The sequence below is a fragment of the Emydura macquarii genome, unplaced genomic scaffold, assembly GCF_026122565.2.
Source record: "Emydura macquarii macquarii isolate MOO-44397 ecotype Brisbane River unplaced genomic scaffold, CSIRO-AGI_Emac_v2 contig_719, whole genome shotgun sequence".
NCBI classification, from domain to species: domain Eukaryota; kingdom Metazoa; phylum Chordata; order Testudines; family Chelidae; genus Emydura; species Emydura macquarii.
Window position 1 is genome coordinate 18,114,164 of NW_027130856.1, and position 27,842 is coordinate 18,142,005.

Below are 27,842 nucleotides of genomic sequence, written 5' to 3' on the forward strand. Positions count from 1 at the left end.
CTTCAACAAAAAAACTTCAAAAACAGACTTCAGCGAGAAACTGCAGAGCTGGAACTCATATGCAAACTGCAGAGCTGGAATAGGGACTTGGGATGGTTATCTCATTACAAGAAGTAATTGTCACTGTTCACACATTCTCACCTTCTAATCAACGGTTGTGAATAAGCCTCATCTAACCTAACTGCACTGAGTTTGTTAGCACTTGCCCTCCCCATTGTTGTTTCTTACACTTGGATGTATATATACACCTCCTATCTGTGATTTCCATTTCATGCATCTGACGAAGTGGGTTGCAGCCCATGAAAGCTAACGCCTGCAGGAATTTGTTAGTTTTTAAGGTGCTACAGGACTCTCGTTTTTTTCATGATTTTAGTGATTATTTTACAGAACTGCAGATCAGGAATTGACAAGGCTTTTTCTAGCAGTATATTATCCAGATTCTTTTTCTATTAAAAGTAATTCTGTATTTGGGTGGGGACACTGCTGACTTTTCACATAGGACCATCATAACGAATCAAAATCTGCAGTTGGCTCTTAAATGCAGCATTTCCAAGTCTACGGTAAGTGTTTTTTGTCAAATGGAGAAAGCAAAACATTAATACTGTTCTCTTATTTTGCAATAGCTTCTTCTCTGAGTGGGAACAAAGATTCCATCTACAGCCTTGCAATGAATCAAATGGGAACAGTAATTGTATCAGGGTCCACTGAAAAGGTAGAACTCTTTCAACCTTAGTAAAATTGCTAATTTTTTTGGACAGCTGAGTTCTAATCTAATTCTGAATTTTGAGTCTGCAATAAATATCCTGTTGTTTAATTTGTTATAATTTGAAGTAAATTGTTCTTACTGTAAAAACATTTATAAAATTCCTGCTGTAAATACTCCAAATAACAGATATGTTACGTGTTTGAGTCTAATACAATATAGGTATCTAGCAAAAGTCTCAATTACTTTTTTAAACTTTTGGAAAAATCTCTTATATGACAAAATGGAAGTTACTTCAGACATCTTACTGTGTATGTGTGAAAAGAATGAAATTATATGTAATTATCTCCTTTGACAGGTTTTAAGAGTATGGGATCCAAGGACTTGTGCAAAGCTGATGAAACTTAAAGGGCACACGGACAACGTAAAAGCTTTATTGTTGAACAGAGATGGCACACAGGTATGGGTTTTCATTTGAGGCATAAATATCTTTCACAAAGTTTTTCTTTAAAACTCTATAAAAATACCTTTAGTTTTTCAGTACAGAACAGTTTTTTTCCACATTATCTGTGTAAAATGTGGAAAGTCTTTTATTTAAAACTTAAAATAGGTTACTCTAAAAGGGAGCTCTCTAATCTAAACATTTTAAACTAAATTCATAATCTGTATTTTTTGTTTTATGTTTGATGCATTGTTGTCACAAGTAGCTAAGAGGTTTGCCATAAGTGTATTGTTTAAAAAAAAAAATGATTTTGTGATTTCACATCTGAATATTTTGTATAGGTTAGTTTGTGGTTGGTGGAAGGGGGGGGGGATAAGTGGGGGAATATAAAACATTTAATATTTTTTCTCAGTCTCTCTTATTGACATAATGTATGTATACACATCAGGTAAAGAAAAATGTGACCAGAATTTTGACTTTGCAATTCTCAGTTTAACACAGTCTTAATAGAAAAATATGAATGTGAGATTTCTAAAGCCTCTGTAAAAGAACTGTTTTTAAAAAAAAATAAAAAATAAAAATCACTTTCTAGTCACTTACTGGTATAGTTTAAGTTTAAATACAATGTTGTTGCTCAGTGTCTTTCAGGCAGTTCTGATGGAACTATTCGTCTGTGGTCCCTTGGTCAGCAGAGATGTATAGCCACATATCGAGTCCATGATGAAGGTGTTTGGGCTCTACAGGTCAATGAAGCCTTCACTCATGTTTATTCGGGAGGGAGAGACAGGAAGATTTATTGTACAGATTTACGAAATCCTGATATCCGTGTGCTCATCTGTGAAGAAAAGGCACCAGTTCTTAAGGTAATTTATTTACTTAAAAGATTGCTACAAGTTTGGTCTTCCATAAGAGCTTATGGTAACTCCTAAAACGCGAAAAGGTAAATGGAATGACTTGATGTTTAAGGTACACCATCTTATGACATAACAAGGTTGGAAAGTCTTCGAACCATTGCAGTTGCTTTCAGACCAGTAAAATTTTCGAATTACTGGTCCTGAAGAGAGAATTTTGATCCCTGGTAAAATTTTGAATCTAATGAAGATTTGCAGATTTTCCTTCTCTGATTTTTCAGATCCTCGCATTAGAGAGTAAGTTGCTCTGAGAATTATTTCCACTGAAAATTATGGAAAAAGAGTTAGATTCAGTGGTTAAGTACTCATGTGTTTGGAAACATGCTTGTGTCTGCCCTTTGATGTATATGTATTTCAGCAGCCTTTAGTTACAGGATTGGTTACATGCTATTTCTCAGATACACTAATTGGATGCTTTTTTTCTACAATATTAGATGTAGGTAACAACTTGTAGCTTTGTATACTGCTCAATTTTCTAGACAACCCAAAACTCGCTTATTTGAAAAGTGTACACGGTAAAATGTTGTCGTGGAAAAGAATCTCACTGCTATATTTTAGAGTTGGATCGGGTGCAGCTTTAATTGTGACACACACACCATCACATAGCCATAGCTATGGGGAATACTATAGCCATAGGGAAAACCCAGGTGGCTATAGGGAAGTCAAGCAGCATGTCTGGATGCTGGGCAAATGTACTTCGCCAGGCTACCAGATACAAAAGACTTATTTAGGGGTTGCTTAGGTTCATTTACATGTTAATCGTATAGTGGAATTGGATTAACAGTTTATACTTAACAGGAAGAACAATCACGATGCACAGTGGGGCACACCAGACGCCTTAACAGGAACGCCCAATGAGTCACTTGAGTATACAATGTAGTTTTCAGGGACTCTGGCTAACACCCGAAGATGGGTGGTTACACAATACCTGTTCAAATGCTAATTTGTATGGAGTGAATTTCTATGGGGCCTCTAAGACAAAGGGGCAGGTACTGGTACTTATCGAAACAGGTGAAGTCTGTTCAGACTTCAGTAAGGCTTAAGGCTTATAACAGAGAACTTGCCTCTCGGGTGTGGTTCAGAGACCTCTTGTGGGATTTTAACATCTTTATCATAATTTCAGTTGAGGCATTCTGTTAATGGTTTAGCCTGGGGCTTCTAGTTCAGTTTCAGGCTACAACTTCAGGCCAGGCCTTCTATGACCAGTTTCAGACCAGGTATTCTATTAATCAATTTTATGATTAATTCTTTGATTCCACAACATAGATATGCTTAATCTATGGCATGTTATGTAACATAATTGGTGCAAATGTAACTGTGTAAGAATATGTATGACAATAAATGTTTACTAAGTTAAATTCTTCTTTGTGTGTCTATGGATCACAATGTAGGTGCTCCTGTGCCACATGCACACAAGCTCAGAGTCATTTGAATAGTAGTGTCCTTGGGGTTTGCGCATCTTCCTTGAGCTTCCCTCTAAGGGCATAAAGGGTGGAGCAGTGGCAATCATTCCTCAGTTTCCTCTTACTGCCTGTGGCAGCAAGACAGACCCTGGACAGTTTCCAGCCCACTATAGTTTTTCAAGGTTCAGACTCAACCCTTCTGTGAACAAAATTCTTCATCCTCATTATTTTCTTATTTCTCATTGGATGTTCCAAAGAAGAAGTAACAGGGAGACCCCTATAATTTCCTTCACAACAGGGTGAAGCACTTCACACCAACCACCAGCATGACAGACAGTAAAGCCTTGGTATAAATGTCGCCCGTCACGTGATGGTCTTGTATCTTTAATTAACGGGCACAATAGATGTCTTTTCTGTCTCAGAGGGATGCTTCCCAGATAAGTACTTCCGCTGCAGCTGCTTCTCATTCCACACCTGAAAATCAAGAGAGATGAGACTCAAAGCAGTCCATAAAGGTCATGTCCAAGCCTGGAGAAGAGAGATCCTTAAAGCTGGAGTTGAGGACACTATCTATGGCGAGTGCCCCAGCAACTAAACACCTCCAATGCCAGCATGGAGAAGAAGCCCTAAAGCGTGCCAAGACCATTGGTACTACTGCTGATCCTTCTGGCACCATCAGCACATACTTCCTCAGCACCAAGTTCATTGGCATTAACTCCAGGACAAAGAGACTTGGCACCAATGCCATCCACCTCAGACACCAAACAGCATATCCACTCAGAGCACAAGCACAGCTCAGTGCACTGTGGGCTCATCCCATAAGGAGGACTTGGAGCATTCCTCAGAAGGCAAGTCTTCCAAATCCTTTTCAACATCAAGGATTGGAAGCAAGGCATCAGCCACAGAGAAGGTTGGGGAGACCACAGTACAGATACAGACATCAGAATTGAGACCAGCCCCATTATCCACTCTGGTGTTGACCAACAAGCCCTTCCTGGTACCAAAATATTCCTTTTAAGTAACTGCCTTTGCCCCCTCATTTTGACACCAGAACTGGCATTCACTTCCAATGTTACTGCCATTCCCAGATATATACTACTTTTTGCCATCTCCAAGCCACTTCTCCTTGATTTCAAGTAGGAAACACTCTCCTGCTAGACCTGAACAGAACCCTAAGGAGAGCTCTGGAAGTATCCTGTACTGGCCATTGGTGCACACCCTTACACTGACAGTGGATGGGCCAACCACATTTCGGCCAGTAAATGTACAATTTACCACTGTGGGCTTACTGCTGCAATTGAGGCCCACCTTCCCACAGGTCCCTGCCTGGAATACATCTGATATACTGGTGTATGAGAAAAGAGGTCTCTGTCACCTTGCACGTCAATAGCTAGGCATTCCACACCAGAACTGGAAGAACCTCCCTGTGAGGGAGCAGATGCGGCTCAGGACAATCTCTCTAATTGCCTTCCCCATACAAAGACCCCCCCTCCAAATGAGGGTGTCATCTCAGCCCTGACTCTTAACTTTAGGGCCGCTCAAGATCTTCTTTTGAAGATCACTGAAACCTTGGACGTTGAGACAAAGGTGATTCAAAAGAACAAGCACAAGCTGTTTAATTACCTCAGCTCCTTGATGCTGACAAGAATTGCCCTTCCAATCAATGAGGATATATTGGACTCAAAGGAACTGTTGCACACCGCAGTCTTCCTTTCTCCTACTTCAAAGTGAGTAGAAAAAGCTCTGTCAAGTCCTGGGACGTTTTTATGCACAACCAACATAAGGGTCCCTTGGGGTATCTGCAGGTCCAGAAAAAAATCAGGTCCACAAAAGGGATTCCAAAAGATAAGGACTCCAAGAAATTACTTCTTTGGCCAAAAGGTCTAGTTATCAACCTCCATCCTATTCAATAGTGTGAAATACCAAACCCTGGTCATGAAATACAGTTTTATGATTGAGCGTGATCCCCTTCCTATCTAGGTTTCCTCAGGACTTCGGGAGGACACAAGATACTCCATCAAGAAGGGTTGCATGGTAGTGAAAACCATGCTACTATTGGTAATGGATGACTAGTAGCTACTTGATACATGGCTACAGCAATTGAAATGTGCCAAGTCTCCTAGTTACTGGTGTCTGGGATTCTCAAAAGTCCACGTGACAATAGAGGATGTACCCTTTGAGGGCATGGAGCACTTTGGCAGGTAGATATACGAAGTGCTCCATTCCCTCAAGGATTCGAGAGATCCTGAATTCTTCAAGGATCTATATTCTAGCACCATACCGCAAGTCCTTCTGGTATCAGCCCTCACTCAGAGAACATGGTCACATTCTCACAGTCAGCAACTGGAATACCTGCCCAGAAAGTGTCCCCATGACACCAAAAGGCACCGGTCACTCTCCTCCTTTGTAATGGACCTAGCTTCCTTCCAAAGGCAGCAGATTTGATTGGTGGTATGTCAAGAGCCACATGAAGACCATCCGGGAGCCAGCCTTTTGAAGTCACCTCTCCTGCTTTCATAGGTGTAGTCAGAGATTAGACAAATGCTGGACATAGCCTATGGCTACCCCATCCATTTCCTTGCCTTGCCTCTTAACCACCCTTGGTCCCTTTCCCTCTTCATGGACCAGTCTAAGGAGAGCATTCTACCAAAATAATTGGTCTCATTGCTTTGTTTAGGAGCCATAAAAGAGGTCCTGCTGGAGTAAAGGAGAAGAGGCTTCTACTCCCAATATTTCGTTATTCTGAACAAGTGACTCTTCATCCAGTCCTACAATTGAGGAGTCTGAACAAATGCATATGCTTCCTCACATTTGGGATTCTAACACTTGCTCCATCATTCCACCACTTTAGATTCAGGACTGGTTTGTAACTCTTGACTTTAAGGATGCATATTTTCACACCGCCAGTCACCTCGCCCATAGGAAGTACTTCAGATTTATGCTGGGGCCAAATCATTACCAGTACAAGACACTGCCTCTTGGACTCTCCACAGCACCCAGAGACTCTGTCAGATATCTCACCCTAGTGGCAGCACACCTAAGAAAAATGGGCATCTATGTGTATCCATATATAGCTGGCTGTCTGATCAGAGGCGGCATTGCATCAAGAAATTTTGACAACTCTGCTATGCCCTCTGTGTGCACCCAACTGTGCATTCTGGTAAACTGCAAGAAATTATCATTTATTTTATCCGATCTCAAACAATAGAGTAAATTGGGGGCCGGGATAAATTCCACGACAGCAAGGGCTTATCTCTCCAGAAGACAGATTCCTCTCTCTTCAGTCATTAATGAACAATGTGAAATTGCAGCCAGCTATGACGATACAGACTTGTCTCACGTTATTAGACCATATGTCTGCTTGCACATATGTGAAGCCACTTTCCAGACTTGAGAGGAGACTGCTACATCTCTGAGCCTACCCCCTGCAAAGCATCTAATGAGCAAGGGAAGACCTAAATCCTAAACTTATGCTCTTGAGCTACTGAGCTGTTGGCTGCATCCTTGATAATATGCAGAAAGAGGTACTGTTCATGACCCTGTCACCATCCAGGGCATTAGCCACAGACGTATCTGTGATGAAATGGGGAATCCACCTGGACCCATTCACAGATACAAGTGGTGTGTGTGGGGGGGTGGGGGGGTTGGTTTTTGTGTGTGTGTTTGCGTTTTTTGAGGGTATAGAAATGTAATATAAATATAATATAATATAAATTCCTTAGACCTCAGAGCCATCAAACCAACGTGTGGCATTTCTCCCAGTAGGGAATACACTAATAGATAATACTAATAGTACATCAGCTATGTACTACATAAACAAGCAGGGGGGACCCCCCACACACATACTACCCTTCCTAGGCCCTTCTGTAGAGAAACAGACTTCTGTCGAACAATCGCGCCCGCCCATTTTCCCTTCTGAAAAAAACAGGGAGCGCTTCCCATGCTGTAGGCCCTAACAATCGCGCCCCTTTCCTCCATACTCCCCTCTTTCGGGGGGGGAGGGGGGAGGGGGAAAGGGCCTACAGGGCAGAGAGCGCAGCAGCAGCAACGTGGAGAGCAGCAAGCACCAGCATCAGTGCAGGAAGTGGGGACAGCAACTGCAGCAGTAGCACCAGAGCAGCAGCAGCACGGGGCATGTGCCCGGTAGTGATGGGACGACTGCTATTGCAGGAGGTGGGGGGTGCGGTTGCTTTCATCTACAAGGAGCGTGGAGCTGGACCGTCTCTGTCCCCTGTGATCCATCCGTGATCCATCTCTCACCCCCCACTTTGAGAACCACTGTCCTAGAGGTGGCAATGACTTGGTAGACTACCTAAGCAGACAGTCTGTTACCAACCATCACTACAGAAATCATCATTAAATTGATATTCCATAGGTGAGGGACTCCAGTGATAACTAAACAAGTCTATCACTCCAGTGATGGACTTCTGTTCCAAAAGGTGCATGAGCCGGCATCATTGCTGAATGCCTTCTTTCTGCAATGGAAGGTCACACTCATTCTCATAGATCTCTTTTGGCTGAGACCGTTCTGGCTGGCAGACCTGTTACAGATGTCCACACAACCACTTGTCAGGCTCCCTGACCTGCAATTGCAGGATCAGTGTCAAATGTTTAATCCAAACCCAAAGTTGCTGCATTTCATGGCCTGGATGCTGGTTCAGAGCAGAAAGCTATCCATGAGAAAGACTTACTCTAAATGGAAACCAGGCCTAGACCTAGTGCAAGCCCTGATGCCAAAGATCGTTTTGAACATTTGCTGTAGTTATAAAAATCTGGACTTTATTTTCACTCAGTCAAGGTCTATCTGGCAGCAATATTGGTGTATCATCCACTGACACAATTGTTCTTGATCTTCTCTCCTTCAGTGGTCTCCAGATTTCTAAAGGGCCTGATATATGTGTGTATATATATATATATATATGTGTATGTGTATGTGTATATATCCTCTAGTCAGAGACCCTACTTCAGTGTGAAGCCTTATTGTCATTCTTTTTAAACTTATGGAGTCCCCTTTGAGTCCCTCTCAAAGTGCTTCATCCATCATCTTACATTCAAGGCTGTCTTTTTGATGGCCTCATCTTGGCCAGAAAAGGTGAGAGAGCTTCGCACACTCCATTCTGTAAAAGACAAGGTGATACTGAGAACTCTTGTGAAATTCATTCCAAAGCTGGCTTCTGAGTTCTGTTTAAATCAATAAATTAACTTACCTGTGTTTTTCCCAAAAAGCTTTCCAACAAAGAAGCTGTGCACTCTGGATGTATCCATGTACCTAGATAGAAATTGTATAAAAATTCTAATGTTGGTATTCAAGGGTGAGGGGGAAATTACAAAAAACTACAGCCCTGTTTCTAAGACTGAATAAAAAATTGTAGAATACTGTATTTGATCATGTAACTAGACTGTACTGTGGTGCATACTCATGAGGGAGGGCAGAGTTAAGGTTGTGTAGGGCTTAGGAGCACCTAATCTTGTAACAGTAGCATTCTCTTAACTTAAGAAAATGCATACAAAAATCTAGGATCTCTTTTTTTTTTTTTCTTTCTTCCCCCCCTTTAAAAAAATAAAACAAAACAGATGGGGGAGTGTCATGGGGTTGATACACCTTCTTGTGTGGTCTAGGGTCATATAAGGAAGAAAGAATGGATTGGGGAGAAGAAATCTATCCCCTTGTTGGTGACTCAGGCTCCAGGGCCTGAGCCTATGCAGCTGCCCGTGCCTTCAGGGCAGTGTGGCCTAGCGGCCAGGGTGGTGATGCTCGCTTCTTCGGGCGGTGACTGCACCCAGTGGTGGGTGTGATCCATGGTAAGAGGACCCAGGCCCACTGTACTTCACCACGTCCCAAGCCAGGACCCTGAGGAACCGATTCTCCTGTGTTCAGACTCGGTCTCTCATTGAAACAGTCCCATTCTCTGAGACGCTTCCTATCCTTACTCCCATAGTCGGTAGCCTCCTGATGTCAGTGACCTCTCTCTGCCATCATCTGCAATCAACTGGGTGTCTGCATGGGTCTCAGTGCAATTGGCCTCTCCAGCTACGGGCTCCAGCAGCTTCCTGGCAGGAGCCTGCAACGTATGTCGGCTCTTGTCAGCCCAGAGTGAGCTTAGCTGCTCCCTTTTATACTCTTTCCAGGCGGAGCTTACCCACAAGGTGTGGTTAACCCTAGCTGGGCAAATGAGGGTTTGATGCACCCTGTCACAGGCAGGGAGAATGTCAGTCTATAACTACTTGGCTATATACCATTAGAACAGCTCTGACCCCAAGAGGTGTGTGTTCCAATGCACAGCTAAAGTGCATGAGCAGTCTGGTCTTCCTTGGCCACTCGTTTTACTGGCTTAGCAAAAGAATTATATTCTAAATGTACTGTGCATATCTAAAGTGTAGGTTTTGAAAGGGTCAAAACCTGGAAAATTTCAGCTGAAAATGAAATTTAAAAAATTGTGATCATACATAGGGCCAGAATAAAAATGTTTTATGAAGTCTTAATTATGGTGGATCACTACTGCTATAGTAAACTAGCAAGTGAATCTAATTTTCTGAAATTCTACATATTTAGTAGTACTGAGCTTTCTTAATTAAAAGTTATCTTGCTGTCAAATATTAAAATCTTAGATAATTACTGTAAATTACTGTAGTTTTTAAACATTTTAAATAAAAGTGTACCACAGCTGATAACTAAAAACAACTTAAATCTATTTAATATTTATTAAAACTACACAATTTCGAGTCACATCTAAAATGTTTTTAGAGATTTAAAATAGTTTTCATTGCTTGTAATGGAATTTAAAATTACTGATAAGCCTAAAATTTATAATTTAGCTATTTACTGTATTGAAACTTGTATTTCTTTAGTAAGCTTGAAGGTAGTACTGTTTCTGGAGCACATATGATAACGACTGGAGGCCACTGGAGAACAAAATCTCCTTGAAAAGAAAAAAGTTAAACTTTGGGTATCTAAAAGTATTTTGTGGTTTAATTATTCAGATGGAACTTGATAGATCAGCTGATCCTCCTCCAGCCCTGTGGGTTGCAACAACTAAATCTTCTGTGAATAAATGGGTGAGTGATTTTCTTTTATCAATTATATGGCTAAAATTTAAGTTGAGTATTAGGTTAATGCCTCTACTGCTTTAATTTAGAGACTGTCATGCTATTGCCAATAGATGAACTCTGTGATCTATTAGATCTCTTCCTTATCTGATTTTTTTAAAATTATACAATCCTAGTATTCAAAATATAAGCTAACCAATGGACACTGTTGAATGGTGGCTTCTTTTGCTACAAACCTGTTTACACTACTCTTTTTAAGAAATACCTTCTCCTGTTCAACAGAAGAAATTCAAAATTTGAGGAGCAGTTATGTGAACTGACAACTCTTTCTCATAAATGACAGCTGTGTGCATAATGTTGTAGACGTGTTGGTCACAGGATATTAGACACACGAGATGAGTGAGGTAATATCTTTTATTGGACCAACTTCTGTCGGTGAAACAGAAAAGCTTTTGAGTTAGCACGAAAGCTTGTCTCTTGCACCAACGGAAGCTGGTCCAGTACAAGGTATTACTTCACCAATCTTGGCTAGCTACGTTCATAAGTTTTAATGATCTCTGCAAATTATGACTCATGCTTTTGTCTCTTCTTTTAGACTTTGAAGGGAATTCATAATTTTAGAGCTTCTGGGGACTATGATAATGATTGTACCAATCCTATAGCACCCCTTTGTACACAGCCTGACCAAGTTATCAAAGGTAAACAGCTCTTTCAGAACATCTAAAAAATAATTAGCATTGTTAACAAATATGTCTAGTGAAGAGGGTGGCTTGGCAAATATAAGGCTTGATCCAGAGCACATTGAAGTCTGTGGAAGCCTTTCCATTGTCTTCAGTGGGCATAGGATCAGGCCCATATTTGTCTGAAAATGGAAGGCATTTGCAATATAAAAATCTGGTATCGTACGTGAACATTAAGGAGAACAACAACAGAAAATTCCAGTAAAGCATTTAAACTGTCCTCTTATAAACTTACTGTGGGGGATGTGTTGGAATGAGAAGGGTTTGAGAGAGTTAGATATCACCCATTCTCGTCAGCTGCTCATTCTAACTTGGGTTATCAGAGCTGATGATCAAGGCCTTTGAAAAAATAAGGGACCAGTCCAGTGGGTTGGGTGCTAGCCTAGAATGTTGGAGTCTTAGAGCAGAGAATTGTACCCATCACAGTTTTCCTGTGAGACCTTGAGCAATTCATTTAGGATATGTCTACACTGCAGAAAAAGTGTGGTTTTTGGGTTAGCTAACTCGAGTTCTCTAATGCTGTTTAAAAAGCAGAGAAGACATGGCAACCTGGTTTTTAACTTGGGTTGGCAGCTCAAGATAAAGCCTATAGGGAAACCTGGGGTTGAACTTGAATTGCTGAGCTGAATAAAAAGAGAGTTGCTGTGTCTTCATTGCTTCATAACCTGAGTTAGCTAACCCCAGTTAAGAACATACCTTTTTTTGAAGTGTACATATACCATCAGTCTCTGTAAAATGGGCATAATAGTACTTCCTTACATTACCTCACAGGGTTATTGAGTATAAATATATTAAATATTGAGTGTCTTAAATGCATATAAGTACCTCAGATAAACTGAAGGACCAAACCACGTATGTAGATGGATAAATATACCCGTCTTTCAGAACCATGACAATTTAACTAAAATTGTTTAGCATCTAAAAAGTATGTTTTATTGTTCTGAGTAGGCATTTTAATGAAGTTATAATACATTAAGTGCATGAATACCTTGGAATTCTGTCTCTTCTATATCCTGAATTATGGAAAATAGCATTTTTTTGTATAATAGTTTCCTACAACTGTATGTGATAGGAATGTTTTTAGCTTGTGAGGTGAACAATATACTTTAATTTAAAAAAATCACTAACCATCTGAGCCTTTGATTTTTAGGGTTATTCTATTGGTAGTTTTGTTAACAATGACAGTAATGTAAGTTCTGTGAGTGATGGAAATGTAATTCAGTTAATTCAGACAAATATCAAATACTGCTCCCTGTTAAGTATAATTTCAATATCATTATAACAGATAAAGCCTATAAATGACACAGAATCTGATCTAAAGCTCATTGAAGTCAGTATGGACCATTCCACTGATTTCAAGGGGCTTTGGTTCAAGTCTATGTTGTAGTCTCTGTAATCCTGCTGTCTCTTGGGAAATATTTCCCTAGATTTCTCTTTAGACAAATCCATTGTTGACTGATACATGCTGGCTAGCATACATACATATTATGTTAATAATACATATTATGCACATCATATATACATTAATATGCATTAAGCATAAGTAGCTTGAAGCACAAATATTATAGCAGTTATATAGCCTAATTTGGCCTATGATTTTTTTATGTAATTCTGTTCACTTATGCTAAGTATCCCATAACCCCTTGAATTTACTGAAGTAAGTTTTGCCTTAAGAAAATAGGGAAGCTGTCAAGATCAAGACAGATGAGTATTTTACTATAGCAACAGGAAGGGACGTTACTCTCACAGGCCTGTACTGGAATGTCCCAAAAGAAGAGGATAAGATGTGATTATTCTAACTTAATACAAATCTAGGAGGTGCCTTTATTCCCTGTACCTGAAATGCATGCATTTAGAACAAAGAGATAAAGGGTACACCATGGTATCAAAAAATCAAGGTAGAAAGCTGTTTGATTAAATCTAGTTTTAGTACCTTTTGCTTGTAAACAGATAGGGTATAAAAATATGCCTTAGGGGTGTAACTTTGGGAGCACACCTTTGTAAGGTGAATATAACATTGCTGCATGAGAGCTACACAAGGTATCATATACAACTTTTTTTTCCTGTACTATGTTATTATGGCATATAGCAATAAACCTGAGTGACATTGGTTATTTTATCTCTTTTTAGTGTATTTCATAAGAAACCAAGGTGGGGTTCAAGCAATTGACTTGTTCATATACATGTAGATATGCATACACACCATAAATTCATTATGTGCTGAAATAGCTTCATGCCAAATTGGTGAAACCAAGGAATAGCCCCTACAATTGTAGCCGTATAATGTTGATTTTTTAAAAATTAAATAAAATGGCATTGCTGACTTTATTTCTTCTTTATAACTGCTAGGGGGTGCTAGTATTATTCAGTGCCACATTCTTAATGACAAGAGACATATATTAACCAAAGATACAAATAATAATGTGGCATACTGGGATGTATTGAAGGTAAGTGTAAAATTTTGGATTAGACATATCTTAATGGATTTCTTGTCTTCCATTTCCTTTGATATTTGTTTGCATGTGAGATGCTGATTGGAGAAATAGTTCTTCATTGTGCCACAAAACATAGTGCAAGTATTTTTAAAGACTCTCATTGATAAGGGATGATTTTTGTCTCTTAAGATGCATTAGTGTTTGTTCTTACATAAATGTGTTTAAAATTCTTTTAAAAATAAAAAAACTGAATACAATACAGTTGCATGAGTGAGGGGGATGGGATAGACATCAGTCAAAACATGATAAATAAGCAGGACAAATTAGGAAATATGAGTTGCATATTTGTGCATATACCTTCTAAAAAACCTGACTATGGTGGAATCTGTATGGATCTTTGGTAGCATTTTTTAAAATGCCTAAGTTCAATTTACAAAAGCGATCGGCACTTAGGAGCCTAAGTCTCGTTGAAAGTCAGTGGGATATGGGCTTTAAAGGCACTTAAGGCAAAGTTCTCAAAAGCACTTTTCTCTTGATACATGGAACGCTTCAGACAAGGCTCTGTAACAAAGTGTGGTACCCTACAGTGCCTTAGAAACCACTATATAGTGAAGAAACAGGGATGGAGGTTGAAGAGTGGTAATAACAGTCTGTTTAAAGAATTCCAGTGAAAGGTGAGTAACTTTTCTTTCTACCTTTGAATACTGTCAGTACAAATTTTCCCCACTCTTGGGAGATTCACTAACAGTAGGAAACTGAAGAGGAGGATATCTAATTGAGTACCTACAGAGAAGAACTTCTCTCCTGAGATGGGCATTAGATCTTGAGGCCAAGTGCAGAGAATAATGCTGTATAAAGGCTGTACTGAGCACCTGGTAGCATCTTAACATATTTCATAATTGGGACATTCCGAAGGCATGCCCTAGATTTAGTTAAATGCACCTTGCCTTCAGGGATTGGGATAGCGCTAGCTCACAACAAGTTTCTATATAGGATTCAGTCCACTTTACAACTGGAGATCTGTACTGACAATATTTAAAAGAAAAAGAAAAGAGTTACTAACCTATGACTCCACTCTCCATCCCTAATTCCTGAAGCCTATATTGGATTGTGAGGGCGTGTTAGGAACAGAGAGTAAATGAAGGTTTTGGCGGGGAGGGACTTGCTTACTTACACTAGAGTTTTCCATGGCTTAAGAGAGTGTCTGAGCCATAGCACTGGTCAGACCTTACTAGAGGTTCCAGGCTTACTGTGCAGGTGCATTCTAATATTGGGGGTACAGGGTCTTTACTGACTATAGTCTAGGACCAAGTGAGTAATTCTTCCAGATTTAAAACAGATATTTTTTAAAAAGAGCATTTCAAAATCCATTTTTGGTATTAATTTGTCAGTAGATCAATAAGTACTGCAATCAGAGTAGCATTTAGATAGAACTAATAGATGTTGAACTTGCAGTGAATAATATTAATATTCATTCTGTTCCTTTTTTGTTTGAATCAAATCTGTTTATTTTTTTAATTGAACTGCAGTTCAAGGCAATGTTAAGCACTGGGGAAGAAGTTCATGTTGCTCTGAAATAGTGCTTCCCTCCTTTCCTGTTTGTGTTTGAAGGGTACTGGCCTCAATCTACCTAGAAAACTAAAAAGCTTACTTTAGCACACAATGTATTGTGCAACCTTTTGAGAATGTGAATCTTCAAGTTGAGTATTGCATTATGTAGAGGATGAGAGAAAATGTTCATTAAAAACTAATTTTTCTGATATTCAAATTAAAGATTAACAGTGGATATGACTGGATATTCAGTATTAAGGAACTTCTGTATTTTTTTTTTAATATTCTGGTGTACAGGCATGTAAAGTTGAAGACCTTGGGAAAGTAGATTTTGAAGAAGAAATAAAGAAGAGATTTAAAATGGTTTATGTGCCAAACTGGTTCTCGGTAGACTTAAAAACCGGGGTAAGACGCAACTTAAATTTTCTTTCCTAGTTTGGGCATTTTTCATTTCATATGACAATTCATGAAAGCATTCACATACACACTTTATTAAACCTTCTGTGAGCCATATAAAGCTTTTACTCTGATTTTGGGGGGGGGGGGGGGATTTTGTGTGTGTGTGTGTGTGTGTGTGTGTGTGTGTGTGTGTGTGTGTGTGTGTGTGTGTGTGTGAGAGAGAGAAACTATATTTTGTTAATCTGATAAATTATATATCTTTCAATCAACATCAGTGAATACTTCTTTGGATCTTGATAACACAAAGAATAGTTAATTACAGAATTATTTGTAAGGAGATAATGTTGGTTTAAACTAGTCTTATACACTGCAATTACTAATTTAATAAAACTTGACAAATGGAGTGTTTTGTCTTTAGACAGTCTGTGTAAAATCAAACGTTGCCATACTTTGTAATTGCAGCCTAGTGTGTCTTCTGTATATATAACAATAAGCCTGCAGGTTTCTTTTAATACAATATTCATATTATATTCCTCCCAATGGTCTTCTTTTGACAGATGCTGACAATTACTTTAGATGAAAGTGACTGCTTTGCAGCTTGGGTCTCAGCAAAAGATGCTGGGTTTAGCAGTCCAGATGGATCTGATCCAAAATGTAAGTTTTAATTTAAATTAGCATTTATTCTAATAATACAAAACCCCAGTACATATATCAGTATATTTCTGGCAGATGGTAATTTTGAGATTGCTCGGACTTCCTCACTTTTCTTGGAACTAAATCTTCCAAATGATTCCAATGAAAATGCACTGAGATGCTTCAAAATGGCAATCTTGTGTTCAGTTTGTCTATTTCACTTGAATGCAGTCCTTCAAAAAGCAAAATGAAAAATGCTAGACTGGAATTATTACATGAAAGAGCTAAACTAGAGAATAATACTGTTATGAACTCACAGCTTAAAATAATAGTTAAAAACTAATTATAGCAAAATTAGCTTTTTCTGTAAGACTAAAGACTGAGACCCAAATCCACAAAACAGCTTAGGCATTGCAACACAGAGCATGGCAGCATCTACCTTTTAGGTGCCTTGCCACCCAGTGGAATCCACAAACCCAGAATTAGGCACCAAGTTCCCTGCTTAGTGCATGGGGAGAGTTCAGCACCTAAGAATGGGATCCACAAAAGCCACAGTTCTAGACAAGGAGCTGCCTAAACTAGCCAATGGCAGGTGCCAAGGAGAAGGGTATGTCCTAAGCCCTGTCCCTCAAAGGGAATTAGGGGCCTTTCTCCATTTGGGATCTACAGCTGGGAATCCTTTCTTGGAGTCAGGCACCTAAGCTGTTTTTTGCAAGAAGGATGGCAGCGCACATGTAACTCCATGCAAAAGCCCAGGGAGAACGGGGAGAAAGTGGCAGTCTCTCTCATAACCTTTAGCCCAGTGGTTAGTTAAATCACCCAGGAAGTGGGAGGTGCTGGTTCAATTCACCACTGTGGGGTGAGTGCGAGGCAGGCTCACTCACCAATCCCCTCCTCTTCCCTTCAACCCCCACCTGGGGCTTCCCATCCACACCAGGCCAGCTGAAGTGTATGTTTGCCTAGGTCAGGGCCCAGTGATGAGTTCATCCGGCCTGGATATGGCGACCATCTAGAACGGTCCCAAAATATACAGGTGAGTTGGGACCCATCATTTGGGAAACACTGCCCTAACCACTGGACTAAAGGCTAGGGAAGCTGCTGCCCTGTCTCCTTTCCTCCTTGCAATTTTGTATGGAATTAGGCATGCTCAGAGCATGCCCACCAGATTGGGCCTTGCAGGCAAGATAGACAGAGGAATGTCTAGTTTCATCTGGTTCAAGGATCCTTCTGGGGCTTAGGTATGAGATAAGGCATTCAGGCTCATACAGTGAGGCAGCAGTGCACGTACCCAAAAGCAGAAACTTAGCTGTCATTGGGACTTTATCGGTGGAAATTTAGGTGCTGAAGGATTTTAGGCACCTTCAGGGTTAGGCGCCAAGGTTTTGAGGATCTCCATGGCGCCTGCAGTGAGAGTTAAATGCCGTAAGTCCATTTGTGGATCTGGGCCTAAGTCCCTGATCCTGAGAGAAACCAGTCAGAGAGCACTTCATTGTCCCAGGACACTCTGTAACTGACTTGAAAGTTGCCATACTTCTACAAAAAAACCTTCAAAAACAGACTTCAAAGAGAAACTGCTGAGCTAGAAATCATCTGCAAACTTGACACAATCAAACTGAGTCTGAATCAGGACTTGGAATGGTTATCTCATTACAAGAAGTAATTGTCACTGTTCACACATTCTCACCTCCTAATCAATGATTGTGAATAGGCCTCAACTACTCTAACTGAATGGACTTTGCTTATATCTACCTTCCCCATTGTTGTTACTTATCCTTGGATATGTATATATGTACCTCCTATCTGATTTCTGTTCCTTACATCTGACGACGTGGGTTGCAGCCCACGAAAGCTTATGCCTGCTAAAATTAAATTTGTTAGTCTTTAAAGTGCTACAGAACTCTCATTGTTTTTGCTGTATACAGACTAACACGGCTACCTCTCTGAAACAAACAATTAACTATATTACAATTAATTCTATTAACCAACTATGAATTAAAAAACAGAGTTATGGTGTCTTTTTGTCTAAACTGGCTATATGTGTCAGAGATTTTACATAATTATATTCTATGTTTTTAACAATGGCTTATAGTGAACCTTGGAGGGCTTCTGCTACAAGCTCTTCTAGAGTATTGGCCTAGAACACACATCAATCCAATGGATGAAGAGGAAAATGAAATAAACCATGGTTAGTGTTCTGTACAATATGGGAATTTTTCAGTCCTTTGTCTCTAGCATTCATAACTAGTTTGTTTTAGGTGAGCTTTTTACAGTTGTCTCTACATGTATAATAGCTTTTAGTATAACTTTGTTGCCTTGGACTGGTTCAAATAGCACGCCTCCGCTGACAATAATCCTGTTTAAACTCCACAGTAAAGAGGAAACAATTGAAAAGCTGATTCTGAATGTGAATCGAGGGTGAATATACAGAAATGCTATCAATTGGCAGTGAAAAAAATTGTCTGATGAAATTAGAGGCTGGGCTTTTAAGGGAGACAATAAATTCCATAAGTCCTAGACAGGACGGGAGAATGGGAGTAATTCAGTTATACTTTTCTGGGTAAGTTACCAGGGCATGCTGCCTAATTTGCTTATGGACAGGTCAATATAAACTAATAAATAGCAGTCATATTTGTTAGAATGTGTTATACTGAATGGGTGTTGAAAATAGAATTGTGTGCAGGCCCAGGAAGTTGCATTCAAGAGTAATCTACAAAGGAAAGGTGAGGTTAAGAGCAGGGTTATGTAAATGGCAAACAATATGGATGGGTGAATTTGGGAGAAAATAAGAGAAACTGCATAGCTCAAAGCCTTGGGAGTTGATTGGTAGAACCGTTCCCTGGGATACCAGTTCACATCCAACCTGGGCCAAAGCAGTTCAAATGTTTTTGGTGTCCATTGCCCATTTAATGGGCTTTGTAAAATGAGTTGGTCTAAGTTCAGATCTCTTACAGATATCTACCTTATAAAACTGTTTTGGTCTCTCTTGGCACTTTTATCAGATAGGACTTCAGCTGAAGGCCATGGCATGTGTTGGAATAAACTTAGGGTGGAAATTGGAAAAAGTTTTCTAACCATCAAAGGAATGAGGTTCTGGAACAGCCTTCCAGTAGTGGGGAGAGGGGGGAAACACACCTAACTTGTTTTAAGATGCATCTTGATAAAATTGTGAATGGATTTATATGGTGGAGTTGCTTGCAATAGCAAGTGACGGGACTTGAAGACCTAGGAGGTCCCTTCCAATCCTATGTTCCTATGGATTATGTGAGTTTAGCTATTTTCTCACTCACAGTGTGGTCTTATGATGGGGTTGAGTCACTCTGTCAGGGTATTTTGGGGGCTCTTGCATTGTTACTTCCCATGCTATATATTAGCAGACTTTAATCTTGGGGTAGGGAGAATGAGGAATGACACTTTACAAATTTTCCGAGTTGTCAGAGACCTGATTCTCCTATAGACTCATGTGACTAGTACTGTTCTTTAGTTAATAAAGATTTTAAAATCAGGTTCTAAATTGGCTTTTAAATTGATTAAAATTTAACAATAAGTAAATAGTGAAAAGTGGCTTGGGAAATCGAAAGTGCACTTGGCGGGTCTCTTGAGTCAGGGATGATGTTAATATAGAGCTAAGGGACCGCACAAAGACTGTGCTAGGCATGCTGAATACTAACTCTTTTAGTAATAAAATACTTCATTAATGTTGTAATCTGGGAAAAAGACTCGTGGAGAACAAGTGGTCATAGTTTCTCTGGAGTCACCATTGTGGAAAACAGGTTGGAGGACACAGGTGTGGAATCTTCTTATTAACAAAAGGGGATGTCTAGTGGCATCTATGTATGTGTTCCTGAAGCACTGAGAACAGGGTCCTGACACATGCTAAGGTAGCACCATCCCCTTACCTTATTTTCAGTGGTACAGTGATATTTTTAAAGCAGAAATTTCCACTGCCTCCAAAGAGTTTGATTTAAAAAAAAATTCAGGAGGATAACACCAAATTATATAAATCTGTGTCCCATTCATGGCCACTATTCTCTTGTACATCAGACATTAAGATCCGCCACCCACAAAGTTATGATGAACTAATTATCCTTTGGTATTTCTCATGAAATATTTATGTGCTGGAAATTCTGCTTTATGAGAAATCAATACTTGTACATCTTTGCATGTTTTTTATTTATTTCCTTTTATTTAATTCACCAACTGTAATTGAAAGAGACAGTAACTTGTGTTAGTCTGTGTACTTGGCTCTAAAATGAGATAAATAGTTTTGATATATATTTTGTCATAGTGAATGGTGAGCAGGAGAACAGAGTACAGAAAGGAAATGGATACTTTCAGGTGCCACCACATACACCAGTTATCTTTGGAGAAGCTGGAGGACGCACTTTGTTCAGGTACAGAAATTCAGAGAATGCCGTGTGGCTAAGTGATGGATTTTATTTATTTTTATTTTTGGCTCTTGGACAATTTCAGAAATTAATCATTGTCCAGGGAATAGAAGGTTGACCACATAAAGTTGATTTGTGGCTCATAACATCACTCCATTGTCAGACTAGGAACATTGAGCTTGAATATCTAGATTCCAAATCATCAAGGCATGGTATGTTACAAGGTCATGAATTGTACGGTAGGTCTTACAAGTACTTGTTGATTTGTAACGCTGAGAGCACTTCCTGTACACCATCCTTCCTATAGACCAATCAACAGCAACCTAAAGCTGACCCGTTTTCCTCCTAAAACGACTTAATATACCCCTTTAAATTCTAGCAGGACTTAATGTATAATGATTGTCTTCTGTTATGATGCTGCAATGTTAGTCTGCAGGGATTAGATTTTTTTTTTCTGATCACAGGTTTGGGGAATTGACTACTCCCAAAAGTGTATTGCTGGCCTATCAGAGAGTTCTTGGCTCTGACCAGTCAAGTAGTATGAGATCTTTTCATGCCACTCTGATTACTATCTGTCTTGCCTTTTATTCCTCTTTGATTCCAATGTGATGTTAGCAGCTAATATATCCTGATATAGAGATGAATGTCCCTGGAAGACAGGGATGCCAGGCTTTTGGATGCCATAAGCATTCATGTTTATCCCTGGTAACTGAATAATCAATCGGATGTTAAAATGAGATTGGTTTCTCAGTCTAGGTTTCTTAATTTTCCATAACTGAAAACAGCATATCCCAAGCCTGGGAGAAGTGTAACTTTCAGATTCCAGGTCATTCAAGTAAAATGAGGATATTTTAATGTAAAATGAACCCCATTCCCGCGGCTCTTAACACTTTTGAATTGTAACTAAGGGCTCCAGCCCTTAAGTCTGATCTGCCCTGGCAGATGCTTATGTCTACAGAAAGTTCTGTTAATTTAGTGGGGCTCCACACAAGGGCAAGGCTCCACAACACAAATCAGACTTGAAGGATTAGGGCCCAAAACTGCCAGAATGTATCTACTTGTTTTTAAACAAAATTTCTTTTGAATTTAAAATTGATTTAAACAGGATTCCTAAAACACTGTTCTTGCTTAACTTGTGGTTATGGAACTATTTATTTTTATCCGATTAGGAGATCCATTATTTTACAAATTTCTATATTTGCCTATCACTGTTTGTGCACAATTTTTTAATCTTTGCATTTGGGTTTTGTAAATTATGTGCTGTACAGTGATTTTCTTCTCGGTGCTTAACTGTATCATTTATGAAACTCATTTCTGTATGTTTTAGGTTATTATGTCGGGATTCAGGTGGTGAAACTGAATCTATGCTGCTTAATGAAACTGTGCCACAATGGGTAATTGACATCACTGTGGATGTAAGTGTCATTGGGTATAGACTTTGTCCTTCTTTTAAAGGTGAACTGTAAAGGACTTTAACCAGATTCCAGCATCTCAAGTAATGTTTATTGACTATCCCCAGTAATCAGACTAAAAGGGGCATTAAAGGCATTATTCACTCAAAACACTCTTCTCATATGCCCATTGAAATCCAGCCTCGCTGCAGGCCACTGGCACCCGCCCATTGTGAATCCCTGCTTCCCAGTATGCCCTGTGTTTATTATGTTCCATATACCAATAGGAGCCAGTGTGGTATGTGAAATAGAGGTCTCTTTCGACCCAATTTTAAGGCTTGACCTGGATCCAAACCCAACCCAAGAGTGTTAATTTCTCGTTTTCAGAACCAACCCAAACCCAACACTCCCTGCCCCAAAACCTGTGTCAGCACCATCACTTGGGGCTCGGCATAGTGGAGGCTTCCCACATCTGCAGTCTTCTCCAACTGCCTTCTGCCTGTGGGCTTGGTGTGGCTGCAGCTGTGTGCCCCAGTCCTGTGGGCTGACACCAATGTGCTGTGGAGTGAGCATGCTGACAAGTCACAGCATCTTGAGATGCTGGCAACGGTGCTGATACAGGTTCTGAGGGGAAGTGTTGGGTTCAGGTAGTATCTGTTCTGAAAATGATTCAAAATTGTCAGTTTGGGTCTGGGTCAGGCTTTAAAATCAGGCTTGTGAAGACCTCTGTCTTATGTGCACTCTCAAACAAGCCAGTTTCATTGGGGTCTCCTAGTTGATGGGGAAATGACCAACATAGTGTCTGCTGGAGTGTCACTTGCTGATATACTGAAATAAATTGAATTTGGGAGAGTTCAAGAGAAGAAAAAGTACATTTTTGAGTTGAAACTATACCGAATGTCCCTCGTAACCTGGTTGGGATGAAGTGTTCTGCATGTGTCTGGAATTTGATTCCATTCCTTAACAGATGACCTTCTAAGAAGCCTGATTTCTGGTGCTGTATTCCAGATACTCAGAGACTTTCTTCTTTAAATCTTGCAGTCAGTTTTTTAAACAAAATATTTAATGTTTTGACTTTTTTATCATGTAGAAGTGCTGTACGCTTTTGACACCCTCCTTCCACCAAAATGGGCTCCAGTTTATATAAAAGCTAGACAAACCAAGGACTTGCGAGAGACCGATCTGAGCTCCTCAAAGCTTAAACAATGTTTTTAAAAGTTGTTCTCAGTGGCTGTGTTAGAGAAAATCTCATTTTTATTTGATATAATAATATACATATTAGATAAACACACTTTCCAGTTGGAAATAAGGAAGTGAATATAATTTGTGTGATGCCAGTTGGATACTAAATTTAACACTTTGTTTGTTTCCTTTTAGAAAAATATGCCCAAATTCAATAAGATTCCCTTCTACCTTCAACCTCATTCATCTTCAGGGGCAAAAACTTTAAAAAAGTATGTATATATTTTTGACTTTTAATATTTCAGAGATATTGAAAGAGTTTAGCAGACTCATAAAAGGGATGCCAAAAGGAATAACAGCACCCTTGGTTAATCAGAACAACATTGGGCAAACTGTCTTAAAATCTTGGGAGAGATGGTATCTAGTGTTAAGGCACAATATCCTGCTACATTGGATGATATAAAAATATTTTAAAGATGTGAGAGATATTGTAGTTCTAAATGGCAGTGGCTCAAATTAACTTTACTTTAGAAGGTCTTGCCCTAGTATTAATGATGAGGTTTGACTTGGTACTGTAGTATTTTTGGCAGTCTGGCAGCTACATTCATGTCTAGAGTATACAATCCTTTCAGGGAGGATGGAAACATAGGAATCGCCATATTGGATCAGACACAATATCTTATCTAATCTTGTATTCTATCTCCGACAGATGCTTCAATCAGAGGAAGGTGTAAGAAACACCACAATAGGCAGGTGTGGGAAAATCTGCTCCCCACATTAGGTCTCATCCTGGTTTCTAATAGTTAGAGATTGGCTTAAGCCCTGCAGCATGAAGGTTTAAAATATTTGCTATCTTTTAATTATGACAACTGTGTGTATTCTTGATATCCATATAAATGTCCAGTCCCTCTTTGAATCTGGTTAAGTTCTTGGCCTCAATGATTTGCTGTGGCAATGAGTTCCACAGTTTAATTACATGTTGCTCAAAAAAGTATTTTCTTTTATCAGTTTGAATTTCCCATCTTTTTAACTTAATTGAATGTCCCTTGTGTTATGAGACAGGAAGAACAGAAGTTCCTGATCTACATTCTGTTTACAATTCATTATACTTTTATCATGTCCCCTATTAATCATCTCCTTTCTAAGGTATACATCACCAGTCTTTTCAGTCTTTCTTCATCTGAGGTTTTCCATGCTCTTGATCATTCCTGTTGCTCTTCTCTGAACCCCCACTAGTTCTGCAATATCCTATTCAGATAAGGTACCCAGTACTGCACACAGTATTCCAGATGAGTCTTCACCATTGATTTATATAAAGGCATTATTATAAAGATTTTATTTTATATTACAAACAATATATAATAAAAACAAATAAGTGCTATAGCAAATTTCATTATACATGATACTGTGAAGATAAGTGTTTTTGTAAGGCTAAATCTGGTGTATCACAACTTTTGATTATCTTCTATAGAGACCGATTGTCGGCTAGTGACATGCTGCAGGTGAGAAAAGTGATGGAACATGTTTATGAGAAAATCATAAATCTGGATAATGAATCTCAGACCACTAGCTCCTCCAATAATGAAAAAACTGGAGAACAAGAAAAAGAGGAGGACATTGCTGTGTTAGCGGAAGAGAAGATTGAACTCTTGTGCCAGGACCAGGTAAGTTGACTTAAGCACCCAGTTAGGCCTTGCAAAAATATGATTGTCAATAGTAAATCATTTGTGAACTTCTGTAGCACATTTTAAGAACAGTGTACCCGTAGATGAACTATTTTAAAACAGATGCCATTGAAATTAAATGTTATGAACTCAAATGTTAACTGATAACCGTACAGACAGTACTAGTTCACTTTTTTGCATATAAAGCAAGGGTGGATAAATGGCAATACCAAACATCTCTAGATCCCAGAATTTTGGTTGTTGAACTGTATCCTCTTTCGGGGGCCTACTACTCAAAACTCTTGCTCATGCTAGTAATCATATTAACCATATATCTGGCTATATTGATATGAGTAGTAAACACAGGTGACAATACTTTGTTATTCTCAGAGATTGCAGGCTTTAAAAAAGAGTTCCACTGAGGAGGGCTTTAAGCTACGATGCTTGTCGGATATCAGTGTTGGGTAGAGTATGCCTCTCTTCCAGACAAAATTATTTAGCAAGCAGTAAAACCAGACTAGGAACAAATTAGTCTTTACAATTTATTGCATATGACCATTCTGGTTGATATCAAATTCTAGAAGGCATATGATAAATGAAAATGGAAAATAATTAAATTTTTAATCACATTTCTGTATAACATTAAGATTAACTAAGCAAATGACTGGAAACGTCTAACCATATTTGTAGACATTAGGGTGAGACTCAAGCAACCTTTTTCTTATTTGCCTAGCTATACATTTTGATGATTACTGACACCTACTGATACAAAGCTAATCATTCCAAGCCTATGCTGTTGTTGGTGCTCTCTAATGTATGTTAACCCTTTAGCACCAGTCCTCAGTAGGAGGGTATCCCACTCTCGGCATAGAATATGCTTGTCAGAAAATCAAAACTTCCAGCATCAAAAGATTTAGCAAATCTACCCAACCTTCTGCAATAAAATATAAATCCTCTTACACTGCAGGTTTTGGATCCAAATATGGACCTTCGAACTGTTAAGCACTTCATATGGAAGAGTGGTGGTGATCTGACACTTCACTACCGACAGAAATCAACGTGAAAGAAATGATGGACTCAAATGGTTATTCATTTACTTGACCTTACTGTACTGGTTCCAGGAATAGTACTATAGAAGCCCACTGAACCCAAAGGTAGATGAGACTTCTAATGACTCAATATGGACTGAGAGTATACATTTAATAATTGAAGTGACTAATAGATCTGTAATATAGAGAAAAAATCTATATGACAAACTAAAGTCTGTCCTAGTCAAGGCACAGCAAGTGAAATGAGAAGTCCCTAGTGGTTCATGTTATGTGAGTTGTACAGAGAACAGATGATAATCCTTGCTTCCTCCTTGTTTGTTATTTCCAGAGCGTTAAATCTTCATCTGCTTGTGCTTGTTATGAAACACTGTTTTGGCCATATTAGTTGCTATGTTCATAACGTAATTCAAAACTGCATGCACTGTATTTTTTTGAATACATTCCATTCATACATTACCTATAATGATTTTTCACGGGTTATTCATAAAAATAATTTTTATCACTTAGAGAAATGTAAAAGAAACACTGAAAGCTATTGCACATGTGAAATAAGTAGCCCATTTAATTGTAAGTCAAAGGTTAACATCATTAGATTTGTTTTAATACTGCAGTTCAAACGTTTTCATAGAGAGCTATTGACATTCAGATTAAGAACACTAGAGAAATATTATAGCAGGGTCAGTCCAGTGATGCTGTGCATCATAATAGAATAAACATGTTTTGCAAAACTTAATAGATTTTTTAAAAAAATATAATTCTTCCTGCACTGTGTCCTTGTTGTTTTAAAGACACGCTAGTTGGAATTCCAGGCAACTGTGCTCTATACATCTGTGGCATTTTGTTAAAACTTAAGACCATGCTGAAAATTTTAACTTTTATTTGTTAATGTCGGACTATAGAACCTTCACAGCAAATTTCATATCCATGATATAAAAGTACTTGTGTTCTTTTTCCCCAAGTTTTATATGCAGATTTCATTGTTCTAGCTTACACAGATCTTTGTTTCATGTTCTTTCTAAAAATCTAAGACTTTCATATACTTATAGTAGCCTTGTATAAAGTTTAACTTACTGTCGGGGGAAAGCATTTCAGCCTTTGGCAAGAAAATTTGGGACTGTCCCAAAAGACTATTTGTAGCCAGAACAAATTAAAAATCCTTACCAAGAAATTGTGTAAAATACAACTCTTCTCTGAAACAGAAGCACAAGTGCCTTCAAAGGGCAGTATATTTATTCAAGTTTCTTCAGGAGATGTGTGCTCTTGCCCTTCCTGTGTTTTGCTATCAGGATTTAGGCTGGGGCTACAGAAAGTCCCAGATATATTACTTTACTGGGATTTTACAGTGATCAAACTTTAACAAAATGATTTTTTTTTCCCCATTGTCATATGTTGTTTGAAAAACATCCAAATACATTACATCCTGCATCTAACTGGATAAAGTCACCAATTAAACAAGAGGGTATGGTTAAGAATTAAGCTAGCATGTCTTTTTCCCTTCCTTGAAAGTCAAATTCAATTTTTAAGCCCCATTTCTGTGCATACTCCATTTGACACAATTGTGCTATATGCACATTTTTAGTGATATTGTGAATTAAATGGTTTAACAGAACTGTAACTTTTATTAATAAATTATCCTGAATTGTATTTATTAATAGCAGAAGTCTATGCTTTGTTCTAATATACAGTGATTCTTTCTGGTTGTCTTGCTATCCCTTTGTATACATTGTAACTGCTCCCAGATTTTTCTTTTCTTTTTTTTTTTTTTTTTGTCTGAAATTAGCCAAGGTTACTCTTCGAACCATCCCAATAAATGCAGTTTCAGGAAAGATTGACAGAGTCTGCAATGCCAAAAGGGTAAATGATCTGTATTTCACAGTTGTACAGAATAAAAGGCTTTAGTTAAAATA

At 38.8% G+C, this 27,842-nt stretch overlaps 1 protein-coding gene across 2 annotated transcripts in view; it reads left to right on the plus strand.

The window, feature by feature from the left end:
• The window catches only part of WDR48 (WD repeat domain 48), a 44,741-nt gene extending 16,899 nt beyond the window's left edge, over positions 1 to 27,842 (plus strand). The window contains exons 6-19 of one of the 2 annotated variants that reach the window (XM_067542784.1): positions 624 to 712; positions 1,062 to 1,163; positions 1,784 to 2,008; positions 10,441 to 10,515; positions 11,102 to 11,204; positions 13,596 to 13,693; positions 15,530 to 15,637; positions 16,189 to 16,285; positions 18,354 to 18,449; positions 20,550 to 20,655; positions 21,977 to 22,064; positions 23,418 to 23,494; positions 24,694 to 24,886; positions 25,854 to 27,842. In XM_067542784.1, the coding sequence (XP_067398885.1) occupies positions 624 to 712; positions 1,062 to 1,163; positions 1,784 to 2,008; positions 10,441 to 10,515; positions 11,102 to 11,204; positions 13,596 to 13,693; positions 15,530 to 15,637; positions 16,189 to 16,285; positions 18,354 to 18,449; positions 20,550 to 20,655; positions 21,977 to 22,064; positions 23,418 to 23,494; positions 24,694 to 24,886; positions 25,854 to 25,949 (1,553 nt within the window). In that variant the 3' untranslated portion in view covers positions 25,950 to 27,842. Of the gene's footprint in view, positions 1 to 623; positions 713 to 1,061; positions 1,164 to 1,783; positions 2,009 to 10,440; positions 10,516 to 11,101; positions 11,205 to 13,595; positions 13,694 to 15,529; positions 15,638 to 16,188; positions 16,286 to 18,353; positions 18,450 to 20,549; positions 20,656 to 21,976; positions 22,065 to 23,417; positions 23,495 to 24,693; positions 24,887 to 25,853 lie in introns of those variants that run through there. The other variant, XM_067542785.1, reaches the window with a different exon arrangement.